The 14019-nt window shown below is 41.0% G+C and overlaps 1 protein-coding gene across 1 annotated transcript in view; it reads left to right on the forward strand.

Moving 5' to 3' along the window:
• Nucleotides 1-3024: 3024 nt before the first annotated feature.
• DBX2 (developing brain homeobox 2) overlaps nucleotides 3025-14019 on the forward strand; it is a 42670-nt gene continuing 31675 nt past the window's right edge. The window contains exon 1 of the mRNA XM_047742256.1: nucleotides 3025-3495. Within this exon, the coding sequence (XP_047598212.1) occupies nucleotides 3075-3495 (421 nt within the window). The 5' untranslated portion in view covers nucleotides 3025-3074. The remainder of the gene's footprint in view (nucleotides 3496-14019) is intronic.

Consider the following 14019-nt stretch of genomic DNA (forward strand, 5'->3'; position numbering starts at 1 on the left):
CTTGGCTCATTTCTCTTCTCAACCCACCATTCTCCCTGGAAGTTTTCGCAAACAACCAGAACATCCATCTCCATCTTTCTGGTCATACTTCTATGTAAAACCAGCTCCTCATCTTATAAGTCCCCGCCCTGATTAAGTGGGCATCTACCCACTTACCAGACCAGAAAACCTGAAGTGATCCTACATTCTCTTACTCATCTTCTATAATAGAGGTTTCACCACCACCACACTATTGACATTTCAGGCTAGATAATTCTTTGTTGGGGGAGCTGTCCTATTCATGGTAGGATGTTGAGCAACATCCTTAGCTTCTAGGTAGATAGTGGCTAACTACCCTATCCTCTTGTCGATTTGGGGCAACCAACAGTATCTCCAGACACTGCCAAATGTCTCTTGAGTAGGGAGGGACTCACCCCCAGTTGAGAACTGCGTATTCCAGTCCTATAGATTCAATCCACTGTAATATTTATCCCCTCCATTCCATTTCCTTGCCATTAATTTTGTTAAATTGCACATCACTTTGTGTCTGGATTTCTCCAGTTGTCTCTTATCTGGCTGTGACAAGTTGGTTGACTTAACAGTTATTCTTTTTTTTTTTTTTTTTAAAGATTTTATTTATTTATTTGTCAGAGAGAGAGAGGGAGAGAGAGCAAGCACAGGCAGACAGAATGGCAGGCAGAGGCAGAGGGAGAAGCAGGCTCCCTGATGAGCAAGGAGCCCGATGTGGGACTCGATCCCAGGACGCTGGGATCATGACCTGAGCCGAAGGCAGCTGCCTAACCAACTGAGCCACCCAGGCGTCCCTTAACAGTTATTCTTGACTCAAGTTTTCATCGCCACCTTCCACTACAGAACAACAAATAACTTGGTCTTAGCCTCCCTTGCTTGGCCAGATGACATCATTTTGCATGCAAGTAGATTTGTGAAGAAACTGACAGGTGAACTTAAAGGCTCTAAGGCTTTGGAATCTCCCAGCTTATATCGTATCTTAGCCTCAACACTCTGGGAGTTGTGTGGTTTTAGGAAAGTAACTTAAGTTTTCTGTGCCCCATCAGTAACACTGGGCCAACAGTACAACCTTATAATATTATTATTAATATTATTATGAAGTTAAACAAGTTAATATGTACCAATTGTTTAGTTTATACTTGGCCAAATGTAAACACTGCATAAGTAGTGGGTATGATATAGGACTGGCAGGTATGATATAATCTCTCTTTTCCTTGCTAACCTCAAAGGTTACAACTTCACATCCCATCCCTGACCACTGTTCACTTTTTAAGATTCAGTTTAGGGGAATCTTACTCTGGAGGTTTTCTCACACTTTTCCTTCCAAATTACAGTCCTTTTTTCAGACATTACTTGTTTTTCTCCCTCACTAAGCTTTGAACTTCTACAAAGCAAGGTCCAGACCTTTCTTTTCACCTTCTATACATTCTCAGGACCACCACAAATGCTCAATAAATATGAAATTCTCAGTAAAGATTTGATGACTAAAACTGCAAGTGAATGAATGTTAATAACATACACCACCCTCTCAAATAACGTCCCTTCCATTTAGCAGTAGAGTGAGTGGATTTCTAGAAAGCTTTTGACATACCTAGTGTAAATGAAACACAAATCAAGGAGGTGAATTTCTAAAGGAAATTTAGAACCTGGCAACCCTGGCCAGCTTTTAAGTAAACTGAAGCTATTAGGATAAAAAGGAAAACCATACGCGCAACCCCAAACCTTTCAGACATCCTTTAAAATTTTTATTTTAAATAAATTCATCTAAATCTGCACAGGAGAGTAGCAATGGGAATTGTTAATTGACAGAGAAGTCACAGTTTTAAAATTCCATTGCTACAGTTTCTAAAACGAGGAGCTTTAAATTGCCTTGTGGTTAAAGGAACTTTTAACTACACACAGACTTTTGCCTGTCCAGTCTCTAGCAGGCTGTTAATAAATTGGAAACTGCCCAGATTTCTACAGGGGAGGGAAGGGAGAGCAGCTGTACTCCTAAGTAATTCTCATCCTAGTCTGTGTGGAGGAAGATCCAAACATGTTTGGTTAGGAAAACGTGGTGGTGGCTTTCCTTCCTGGGTTTTGGATCCAACCATTTAGCCAACTCCAACTAAGATCCCTTTCTCTATGTCAAAATTTATTAGAACATTTCTTCTGGAGTGATTCCTAAGTCAAATCTTATTAAAAAGTTACTAGAAACTACGAAATTTCTTTAAAGGTCTTCAAGAAAAACTCATTTCCTTTGCCTTAAAGGGGGGGGGGGGGAGGGCACATCTCATATGCAACCCACTTCTTAAACCTTCTCATCTGTAAGACCCCGGTGTCTCAGTAACACTTGCGACTTTCTCTGATGACTACAGCCCTTCAAGACACTAGTGACAACTATTCGTTTCCCTTGGACGCCCCTTCGTTCCTGAAGAAGTGACATCAACACTGGAGAGCCAGGAGTCGACCAACAGGTGGTACACAGAGCGCTCTCTAGAAGGGAGTGTCGCCCGCTCTCGGGGCACTTCTCCTCCGCGGCCGCGCGCTCTCGCGCCCCGGAGCTGCGTGGGCTCTAGAGCCAAGACCCCGGCCGTGGGGACCCGGCGAGCGCGCCCGGTTCACGTCGCCTCCACGCCCACCTCCTCCCGCTCTGCGTCCCCTCCCTTTGCCAAAGCTCAGACTCTCCAGGCCGCCCTTATTGTTGGCCGCGTCTGTCACTTTGTGGGCCGGGTGACATGAATGGATGGGCTAGACACACCTTCCAGCCTTCTAGAGAAAAAAAGAAAAGTCCTGATCTGCATAGGGAGCGGGAGGGACTCCTCCAGCGCCCCCAGAGCCTACGCCGCGGGCCAGAGACACGCACAGCTCCCCCCTCCCACACTCACTCCTCCCATCCTTTAAAAAAAAAAAAAACGCCCAACCCAAATAAATAATATCGTTCCAAGCCTGCCGGCGTCCTCGGTGCCCTCTCCTTCTTCCCGGGCTCAGCGCGCTCCAGTTCTGCGGGAGACTGCGACCGGAGGCGGCGGCGCGGGCCCCGTGCGGGGCGCGGAGCGAGAAGCGGGCGCGCCCGCGGCCGCACTATGATCCCCAGCGCCGTGGCGGCCCACTCCGGCGCGTACTGGGACGTGGTAGCGTCCTCCGCGCTCCTCAACTTCCCCACAGCGCCGGGCTTTGGCAACCTGGGCAAGAGTTTCCTGATCGAGAACTTGCTGCGGGCTGGGGGCGCCCCGCCGCACGGGCTGCAGCCACCCACGCACCACGGCCCCGCGTCAGCTCTAGTCGCCGCCGCCGCCGCCACAGCCGCCCGCGCGCAGGTCCGGCCCCTGCCGGCCAGCCCTGTTCCCCTCAAGCTGTGCCCCGCGGCGGAACAAGTCAGCGCCTCCGGCGCGCCGTACGGCACGCGTTGGGCTTTTCAAGTGCTCAGCCCCTCGGCTGACGGCCCCAGGCTGCCGGGCCGGGCCCCGGCGGACCGAGACTGTACCTTCCAGCCTTCAGCCCCAGGTGAGCTAGCTCTTCCCTCCCCAGCCGCGCCCGGCGCCTCCTGCACGGAAGGACCGGGATTCGGGCGCCCCGCGGTGCGCCCTGCGCCAAGGGAGTTCCGGCCCCAGCGCGCAGGAATCCGCTCTGGCCTGGGACCTTCTAGAGCGTCTCGAGCTTTAGAGGAGATGCCACTTCGGGGGTGAAGAAGGTACCACCACTGACTGCGACACCTCCCCTCCCCCATCCCACGCTACCCCCCTTCCTCTCGGTCTCCTTTCAACAAGTGGTATGGCGACCTTGATTTTCAGGCCTTTCCGGAGAAACCCTGAATGCACCTCATTGGGTTAGCGGGAAAGGGCAGCCCCAGTCCCCAAGATCTCTGGGTTCGCTGGACCAGTTTCACGGGGTTTCCCAAGTTGAGCTTTTCTTCCCGCGGTCTTCTGTCCTGGAGGCCGCGCGACATTAGCTCCCCGGGAACTTTTGGCAAGGAGAAGTTCTCGAGGCCCGCCTTGGGGGCTTTTCCTTCTCAAACTGTTGGCGATGTCCAGGAACGCTCGCAAAGATCTTTGGAAGGAGAGGCGCAAACTTTTGACTTTCTCCATTCTTAATATTTTGGATTACTAAGGCGCAAGGAAATTGCAGCCGACTTTTTCTTTGTGGTGAGCCGAAACAACTGAATTGGCACCTGGAATAGGAAATTCACCAATAAATAGGAATTTTCTTACCCAGAGAAAGGCAGTTTTGGTTTGTTTTCATTTTCGGATAAAATCCAAGTGGTATGATTGGGAAGAGGACGCGGACGGCTTAGTCAGATATTAGCTAAAGCGAATGGAGGGACGGTGAGAAAAGGAAAAGTCTCTTAGAAACTCAGAAGCTGAGATCCAATTGGATTAATTCTTTTTTCGCTGCGTCCTTAGACGATCTTAACTCATTCTTTTAATCCCGATGGGTTTGTCCAGAATGACTTATAGACGCTTTTTCAGCAGATTCCATTGTCCCAGCAAACTGCCGGATCAAATTTATTGCTAATGGCTTTATAGAATTTAACATGTTTAGAACCTGTCCTGGTCTTTCAGTTTGAAATGGTTACTAACAGAATGGAACAAATATAATTATACGAGCATCGGTCTTATTCATATAGTGCAAAACCTAAACTCTAGGAAGACTTTTTTCATCTTGGGAAATGAACAATATACAGTTAAAGGCAGGGTTTTTGTTCCTTGGAAATTTGGGCCACTCTGTTATTTCTGAAGTATTTGGAAAATTAGAAACGGATATAGCCAGCTCACCTAAGCAAGAGTTAGTAAATAATGTTGTGTCATGAAAAATAACATTTTCGAAAAGATTGGTGATTTGCATAACTTTTAGTGGTTTGGCATTGAAGTTATTTTTAAAGATTTTTAAATTGGTCCTGATCATGATTGGCTACTCAACTGCTGAAATTTACTTAATTTTCACCTTTGTGCATTTTACAGATTAAATTTAAATAAACCAAATGCAAATCAAGCACAGATATTTCAATAACTGGAAAAGAATTTTGTGTATGTTTCATTAGAAATATTGCAATTATTGGGTAAAGGTACTCCTAACTACATTTTTAAAAATTTTCAAGGATATAATCATTCTTGCACACTTATTAAAGTGTCAAAATGCAAAAATGCTTTTTAGAATAAGAGAATAAGAATTTATATTTCTTTTTTAGGTATTCTAATATAGTTTAAGCATATATTTTCCCAATATTTTACTTAGTTCTCATTGAAGATATGATTTTCTCCTGGGTTTCATTTGAACAAATAACTGTTTATTTAAAAAAAATAAAGGAGTGCCTTTAATTTTTGAATCTAGAGAAGTATCTTAAGAAAATTAAAGTTTCTCTATTTGTTCCTACAAATATGCTGCTTAAAACCAGCATTTACATTCACTTATCTTTGTAATTTGACACAGAATGTAGTTTTCTGAACATTGCCCTAGTTTTATTTAAGTGACAGATTTTTGTCCTACCGAATGTTGTGGGAATTCTTTTCTACTGTAGAATTATGAAGTTATAATGAGTACTGACAAGGTTACTATCACCTGAAAATTAGCTGACTGATGACATAATGATTGATGTTCTGTAGAGAATATAGAGGAGAGAGAACTATCATTTTTGGAAAGATAACAGGATTTCTTTATATTTTTTTCTGAAATGTCAGCAAATGACCGCTTCTGATCCTTCAGACACTTACTTTGGAGTGGACCAAAAAATGTGATCTTTAATCATTTCAGCATATTGACTACTCGCTTTTTTTTTTTTTTCCCCAACCTTAACTTGTTGGGCGTACCAACCCAAATGTCGAATGAAAAAAGCCCAGAGTTCTTTTTATTGGTGTGTTGGTGAGCTACAGAACCATTTAACTAAAGGATTTCTGCCCCTGTGTGCAATTTCTGCTTCATTATCTTTGTTACCCATTTTTAATTATACCACATATTTCATTCATGCAGCAAATGCATATCAATGATCTCCCATGTGTCAGGCTCGGTCCTAGGCCACTGGGACAGTCAGTGCACAAAACAGATGACTGTCTCTGCCCTTGTGGAGCTTCTATTCCACGTTCATACTGCTCTGTGGCTTACCAAGTATTTTCATAATTGTTAGCTGCTTTAATCTTCCTAGTAGGCCAGTTTTTTTCCTACAGTGATTTACTTCACTTACCAATTTTGTTCTTGTCGGAAGTAACAGTGAAAACTTCTGTGGACTTGTGAAAAAGAAAAAAATTGCCCCGTATCTTCGTATTCCTTATGTTAGTCTTTCATTGAGTATCAGAAACTAGTGATAACCAATTACATGTTTTGCAATAATAAATCAATTGTGAATTTTATGTCTGAGCCGAGAAGGAAAGAAATTGGCCTTCCTCGTTCATCTTGCTGAGGGTCTGCAAGGTGGAGACAGTTAGACAGTAACAAAGATTTACAGGTAATAAATGAGAGGATGGCTCTCAGTGCTTCATTCCGGAAAAGTGACAAGTATCTGAGTATTCCGAGTAGGAAAAAGACACTCTGTAGCTATATGTCATCAAGTGGTTTATATAGAGTAGTTTAAAAACCTTAAAAATCAAAAGGCATTCCTCAAGGCTCTAGACCGGCACATTTAGTGCAATAGAAGGTAGTAAATAGTTTACCTCCAGGGTTGAATCTTTGGATCTGTTACAGTTTATTAGGGGAAACCGGGAGGTTTTGCAGGTAAATTAGAATCATCAGACAGCCTTCCTCAAAAGTTCATGTATGTCATTATTTGGTGACTATTGTGCTAGGTTAAAATATTCATGTTTTTGTATATAAAAGAGAACTTTGAAATGTCAACAGCTGAAAAATTTAAATTTCTCTTGGTTATGTCATCAGTTTTATTCAAAAATAAGTGGAGGGGCACCTGGGTGACACAGTCAGTTAAGCTTCTGCCTTCGGCTCTGGTCATGATCTCGGGGTCCTGGGATGGAGCCCCGCGTCGGGCTTTCTGCTCAGCGGGGAGCCTGCTTCCCCATCTCTCTCTGCCTGCCTCTCTGCCTACTTGTGATCTCTCTCTCTCTGTCAGATAAATAAATGGAATCTTTGAGGGAAAAAAAAATAAGTGGAGATAGGCCTTGCTTTTTAATGACATTTGTTATTTTAAACATTAAAAATATTGACATAAAGATAATTTCCTGAATGTTATTTATTATTAAATCTACTTCTTAAAAGGATTAGAAAGCAAATGTTTCTTCTAGATAGGTGAGTCTTTTCTTTCTTTCTTTTTTTTTTTTTTAATTTTGTCAAGGAAGTTTTACTATATAATATAGGAAAGGTACCAGATCCATCGCATTTTACTGACCCCTTGTTAGGATTCCTTCTTACCATTAATACTTAATGTGCACTCTAGTTTTCTTGTCCACCTCCCAATTCCTGTTACTATTTACCTGTTAATCCATAATGCTGTCTTAAATTAATTGCACTTAGTTTTGTCTATGCCCGCTTAAAGACGTTGTGATCTAATTTATTAAGCCATAGTTTTTCACTTATTTTTGCTACCACTGTGCTTTAGATTTGTTCTGGCAAATTAAAATCACAGCATCTTAAATATTGGTGATGCTGACCCTGAACCAGGGTGGAGAATGGAGAATCCAGCGAAGGGTAAGGATGGACCCCGTTTCAGTGGTTCCTTGTTCGGACCATCGCCCCAACCATCCTTTGGTGGAATTTGCAGATATTCTTACTTTGCTTATTCTTACTACATGTACATATTTTTTGTATCTTCTTAACATGTCTTTGGATTTATATTAACATATTAATAACTTAATACAGTTCATGAGAATCAGCTCTGAACAAACTGTTCTGTGTTCCCCAAGTTAATGAACTGCTTCAGATTCATGGAGAGATTTTTGCTGTGAAGAGAACCAACAGGACTATAGACAGTCCCTTCCCTTTTAGTAGTGATTCAGTAAGCCACCCTCTTTACAGAATAATTCCTGAGTTGGAACTACAATGGCGTAGCAATTTATGTGCATTTAATTTGCCTCTGACTGTAGTACCTATCCCAGTCCCAACCCCTAACATATGCTTCTCTACCTTCTCTACTCCACTTTAACAGCAAGGAATCTCAATCTGTTAACAGGTATTGAAGCTATTGAGGTTTAATAATAAAACAGGAGTAAATGAGCAGGCTAGTACGAACATTTTAGAACTTTCCCCTAAACTCCTATTGACTTAAGAGATCTGAGGGTTATTTTAAGAGGCACAGTGGTTTGAATGCCCAGAAAATTGTGTACACATTTATGCATAAGTAAACATAGGATTCAGAGAGTTCAGAGTTATGTGCAGGAAGCCAAAGGATGCCATATGTTGTGGGTAATTTAAAAGGATTGTCAACAGTGATTTTATCCATATTTATTTGCCATAAATGGGCTTCAGATATTGGAAACAAAGCTGTGAATTAAACTCCATTGTATCTATCACTTTTTGAGTGTGCCTCCTTCCCACCAGAAAAAAGTCTCCTTTGCTTTAAGAAATCACTTTCTGCTTAGGTTTGCTGCTGAATGATCGAAATGAGAGCAGCATGAAAGTAAGGGAAGCAACACAAGTAATAGATGTATTCATAAAATACTTCTAGATGTTTTGCTATGCAAGTTTTTACAGAAGTGAAATGTTCTTATCTTTAACATATTTAAACAAATGTGTCTTTAGGTTTGTGGGGGCTGGTAAATATTTCATTTACACCTCACTCAGCCTGTTTTCACCACCCTATTTCTGTTGTTGATATGGTTTATAACTTTAAAATACTGTCTTATCATATCTTTCCTTTCTTAAAGATTTTATTTATTAGGCAGAAAGAGAGAGAGCACAGGCACAGACAGGGGGAGAAGGAGAGGGAGAAGCAAGCTCCCCACTGAGCAGGGAGCCCAAAGCAGATTTCTACCCCACAACCCTGGGATCATGACCTGAGCCAAAGGCAGACACTTAACCAACTGAGCCACTAGGTGCCCCTAATTATATCTTTCAAGGGGACTTGATTTGTAGCTCTTAATACAATGTTTTTCTGCTCAGCCTTGGATTAACAGAGGTTTTTAATTTTTTTCCTAATTACAGTTTTTTTTTTTAATAGTGAAAGTACACAGTTTTTAAGCCAGTTAAGAAGTACAAGTTTTCATTTGAATATACCTGGAGTCTGTCAGGAATAAAAAGGCAAATTGGAAAAAGAAACAGTATGATTTTTATCTAGGAATGCTTGTTAGAATCCTTATTTAAGACTTCATTAGATCATGCTTTTCTATTTTACACTCTCTTAGTAAGAAATTGGATTTTTGCCTTAATGTATAATATGCTTACCAGACCCTTGTATATTTTATTCCAAAACATTTTATTTTACTTTCAGTAATGTTTCCACTTTTAATGAAATCTCTCCCTTTTATTCTTTTTAGCCTCCAGTCAGTACTTGATTTGGCAATGCTGAGTGATTCATCACTTTATATAAAGTCACCATAACTGATCCTATTTTTAATAGCATTATTCATTTTGTCAACCAGCTATTTCAGGGGCACATTTTTGTGAGTTATGTGAACAGTAAACTGAAGGCACTAAAATTCACTCTGAAGTCAAAGATCCAAAAGCCTCTGAGGCTTTTAGACTTTTGTTTCAGAACAAAAGCATCTGGGGAAAGGAAAGAAAAAAAACTTCACATCTTTTTCTATATTACTGAATACTTAATTGACTTCTTGTTTATCAATATTCCAATGATGAATTGGGTTTTTCACTCTTCTTTCATGTTTAGTTACCTTGCCATAACAACCTTAATTTTATTAATTCAAAGTGGCTGTCAGAAATAAAATATGTGATATATGATACATTTTTACCAGTCCTTTTGGGAAGACTCAAAATTTCTTGTTCTTTAGAATGTTAAATTTCTGACAACTTTTAAAATTAAAATATGTGGAGGAGCCTGGTTGGCTCAGTTGGTTAAGTGTCTCGCTCTTGATTTTGGTTCAGGTCACGGTCCCAGGAACGTGAGATAGAGCCTGCTTAGGATTCTGTCTTTTCCCTCTGTTTGTCCCACCCCACTCTCACATGCACAGGTGTACTCTCTCTACTCTGAAATAAAAAATTAAAATATGAGAAGGTGTTAGGTTATTCTTTGAAGAGATTTTTGTACATTAAAAGAGAATAAAAACCATGATTGGTGCCATATTTCTTAAAGAGACTATCCTAGGGCTGGATTGAGTTTAGGTATATTGAACCAATTCTGTAGTTACATTGGATCTGAAACCAAAAGACAGTACGTTTTAAAGCAGGAAAAGAATCAGTCCTGTTTGTTTACGTACTTTCTGTAGGTGCTTTTGCATCACACATTGAATAGTTGCAACAGAGACCTATGGCTGCAAAGCCTAAAGTATTTTTTAAAGTAAAATTTGCCAACAGTTCCTCCAAAGCAAAAATGGCAAGTTGAGTAAATTTAACAATACAGTTTTATGAGCTGATTTTAGTGGGATTTCCATAATTTTAAAGCCTAGATTCATGTCTAAGGTCTTTATATTATTGCTTATATAATCATAATTCACAGAAGCTCCTTGAGCCTCTGTTTCCTCATTTCAAAATAAGAACAGAGATCAGAGTCAGCATCTGACTTTCAAACACATACTGCAAAAGCCCATGGACAACATACAGGGAAAGATGTGAAAGACTCCTTCCCACCATTTCTCCACAGGCAAAATGTTGGAAAAAAAGGGGTATTGCTGTGCAAAAAGCCATCTCAAAGCTTAGAAGCTTAAAGGAACAATTCATTATTTTCTCTCACAGTCCCATGGGTTGACTGGGCTCTGCTGGGTAGTTCTCACTTGGAATCTCATTACAGCTAGATGGCAGCCAGAGCTGTGGTCTTCTAAAGGCCCAGCTGGGCTGGATGTCCAAAATGGCCTCACACATGGCTGAAGCTGTTCCAGCGGTCCACACTTGGACTTTCCAAGTGTCTTGAGCTTCTAATAGCATAATGCTTGGGTTATGAAAGGGAGGGTTTTAAGAGCAAACACTCTAAAAACCCCAAGAGTGGCTGCAAGAATTCTTGTGGCCTAGGTATTAAAGTTCTAGAATGACATTTCTTCCATAGCCTTCTGTGAAACAAGGCAGCAAGATCATCCCGAATACAAGGCAAGGGGAAATCGAGATCTTACCTCTCAGGGGAAGGACTGCCAAATAATTTGTAGCCATTTAAAATCTGCTATAGGGTGAAATCAGGGTAACACTCAGATAAAACTCTGGCCAGGGCTGTCTCCTGCTGGAGTAGATCAGTGAAAGGATTAGTCACACAGAGTGATATAGCTTGGGGCTCAAGGAGCCTTCATTAAGGCTTCTAGAATTTGAGAGCTACCCATTCTATTCTGTTATGCTATTCTCTCCTGGAATGTTGACTTTATAATAAAAAGAGCAATGGTTTTCCTCAAATTTGTCAGCACTGCTATGGAGACGCCTTGAAGAGAGGTAGCAGAGGTAGTGATCATATTTGATAATTGCAATGAACTGAGCCCCCACTCTTGAGAGGAAGCCAGACCTGCTCACCTGCTGGTGCAGTGAGGCCGGAAAAGATGCTTGTGGCAGTGTCCAAACAAAGGGGTGCCATCACCTATTCTTATTCCTGCAGTGGGACCCTTCCACGTAGCCTTACCGTGCTCTACCACATCGCACCCAGTACTGCCAGGTGAATTTTCCCAAAATAGAGATTTGTCATATTGCCAAGCTACTCAGAGAAACCTTCTCTATCCCCATCTGATGGTCAAATCAAATAGAAATACTCTGTTTTCCAACACCTTCATTCCATCAGCAACATTTCGGTTCTCCAACTACATTCCTTACAGTTCAGTCTTTGGGCCAAGTGCCAGCATTGGGGCTGGTCTTCTTAACCTGCCCCACGTGCTCCTCCTCAGCACCCCCTCCCACTGCCTTTTGTTCTTGCCACCTTTCCTTCTTGGAATGCCTTCTTTCTCATCCTTTGCAGTTCTAGATACCTTCCAAATTAAGGTGTGGATTAAGATGTTCCTGACTAAAGCCTTCTCAGACAAAGCCTTCTTAACAATAATCTTTTCTTTTTACTTCTCTATTTCAGTGGAAGTCTCGACCATGCTGCTTCTTTTCATACGTTGTCTCACAGTTGATCTCAAATTGCATAATAATGGCAGGAGTAAAGGCTAACATGTATAGAGTGCCTGCTGTGTCAGACATTGTTTTGTGTTCTTTTCAGTGTTTCCATCCTGGCGATGCATTGTAATGACCTGTGCAGCCTTTGAAACAATGCTGTGCTAACGAGCCCACCCTTAGCCAGTGTGATTTAACCCCATTGGTGTGTGACCTGGGCATCTGTATCTTTGAAAAGCACTCCAGTTAATTTTAGTGTGTATTCAGGGTTGAGAACCAATGGTTAGGAAACGCACCATATGAATTTTTTCAAGTCTCTCTTTCTCAGGGAATGCCTCAGATTTTACAGAACAAAATTGACTTTGGAGAACAGAAAAATTTGCATTTCATTTCTTTGACTGGCAGATATAAATCTGTAAGTAAAGAAACACTAAATAGAAATTCTTGTAGAGAAGGAAACTGTGTCTTTTTCATCTTTGTAATCCCAGTACATAGTACACTGTGTGGCACTCGATAGAGATGAAATAAATATTATTTGCACAGAATTAAAAGGATAGAATCAAACAAGTAGACACTACACTTGATTTATCTTCTCATAGCTGTACCAGAACATTAGACCTTTGTTTTTCTGTGTCTGAAATACTCATTGAGGAAAAAAATGTGGACTTCTGTTGTTTTCTGATGAGCAGGAAGATAAAGAATGAATTTACTTAACTTGCTTTCCCTTGTGACTGAAAGCAAATTTGCATGTGGATCACATAAATGAATTCCTTTCAGGTTGTGTGATAAAATAAATCACACCTCATTAGGTAAGTGATATTTCTTAGGTCTTACTACTCTGGGCATCTGGTTGCCATTCTTTGGAGTCTTGTTTTTGGGTCCACTCTATTCCACTTGTGTATTGTTTTCAGGTCACAAGTTTAGATTTCTTTATTTCTGGTGCCCATGTACCAGGCACTTAAAGAAGGTTATTTAAAACCATTTTTTAAAAAATTATTTAATTCCCTGTTATTTCCTAGAGGTATGTTTTGACCCTTTGGTTGCCTTATTAAGACATCTTGGAACCTTTTCTCATTTCTTCTCATCTTTAAAAGGTGTTGCCAACTGGCATAGCACTGCAGTGGACTCAAAATTTATTTGAAAGTTTTATTAGTGGCCTTTAGTATTCTTTCTTTGAAACATCAACTCAAGTCAGTTTGTACCACAGTTTTGCATGGACAATAAAAGGAATGTGGTTTCACCCCTTTTTAAATACCCATTGTTCTTCTCCATCAGTAAAAGAAAAGTGAAAATAATAACAGAGAAGCAATTTAAAAATTATTGCTTGCTTTCTAGACAACAGAATTTTGAAGATAATTTCTCTGTAGTTAGGCTTGTAATTGTTCTTGGCTATGAGATGCTTGTATCACAGAACCATCTCGTTAAGTTTGGAAAGAAATCAGGCCAGTTCACCGTTAAGTTGGCTCTAAGTTCCCACCTTAATTAAATATGCAAAAGAGTTAATAGATATTTTGATTCTGTGGCTTCGGTTAAGGCAGGACATCTGATTAAGAAGTGAAAAGTTCATGAGGTTTTCTATAAGTGATTTTAGTCATTTGGATTCAGACAGTTCAGTTCCAAGAATTTTAAGTGATTTGTTTGTGACTTGTAGCAGATTCCTACAGAAACTGGAAACTAGTTTTGTCAGTGGGATACAAAACTCTGAGTATCCTGAAACGTTGTGCTGACAGAACCTAACATCATGCTGTAGCACCTGACAGTGTGCGTTCCATTCCCCCCTCAATCCCTACACAAAAGGCCATTTGTTTTTCTTTTACGGAAAGCTTGGGAGATGAGTCCCTTTTCTGGGTTCCAGCTCTTAGAAATAATTGGCAGTCTCTGTGCATGAAATCCTTATCTTTCCTGGCTAATAACTAA

This window comes from Lutra lutra, chromosome 8 (assembly GCF_902655055.1).
Source record: "Lutra lutra chromosome 8, mLutLut1.2, whole genome shotgun sequence".
Taxonomy (NCBI): domain Eukaryota; kingdom Metazoa; phylum Chordata; class Mammalia; order Carnivora; family Mustelidae; genus Lutra; species Lutra lutra.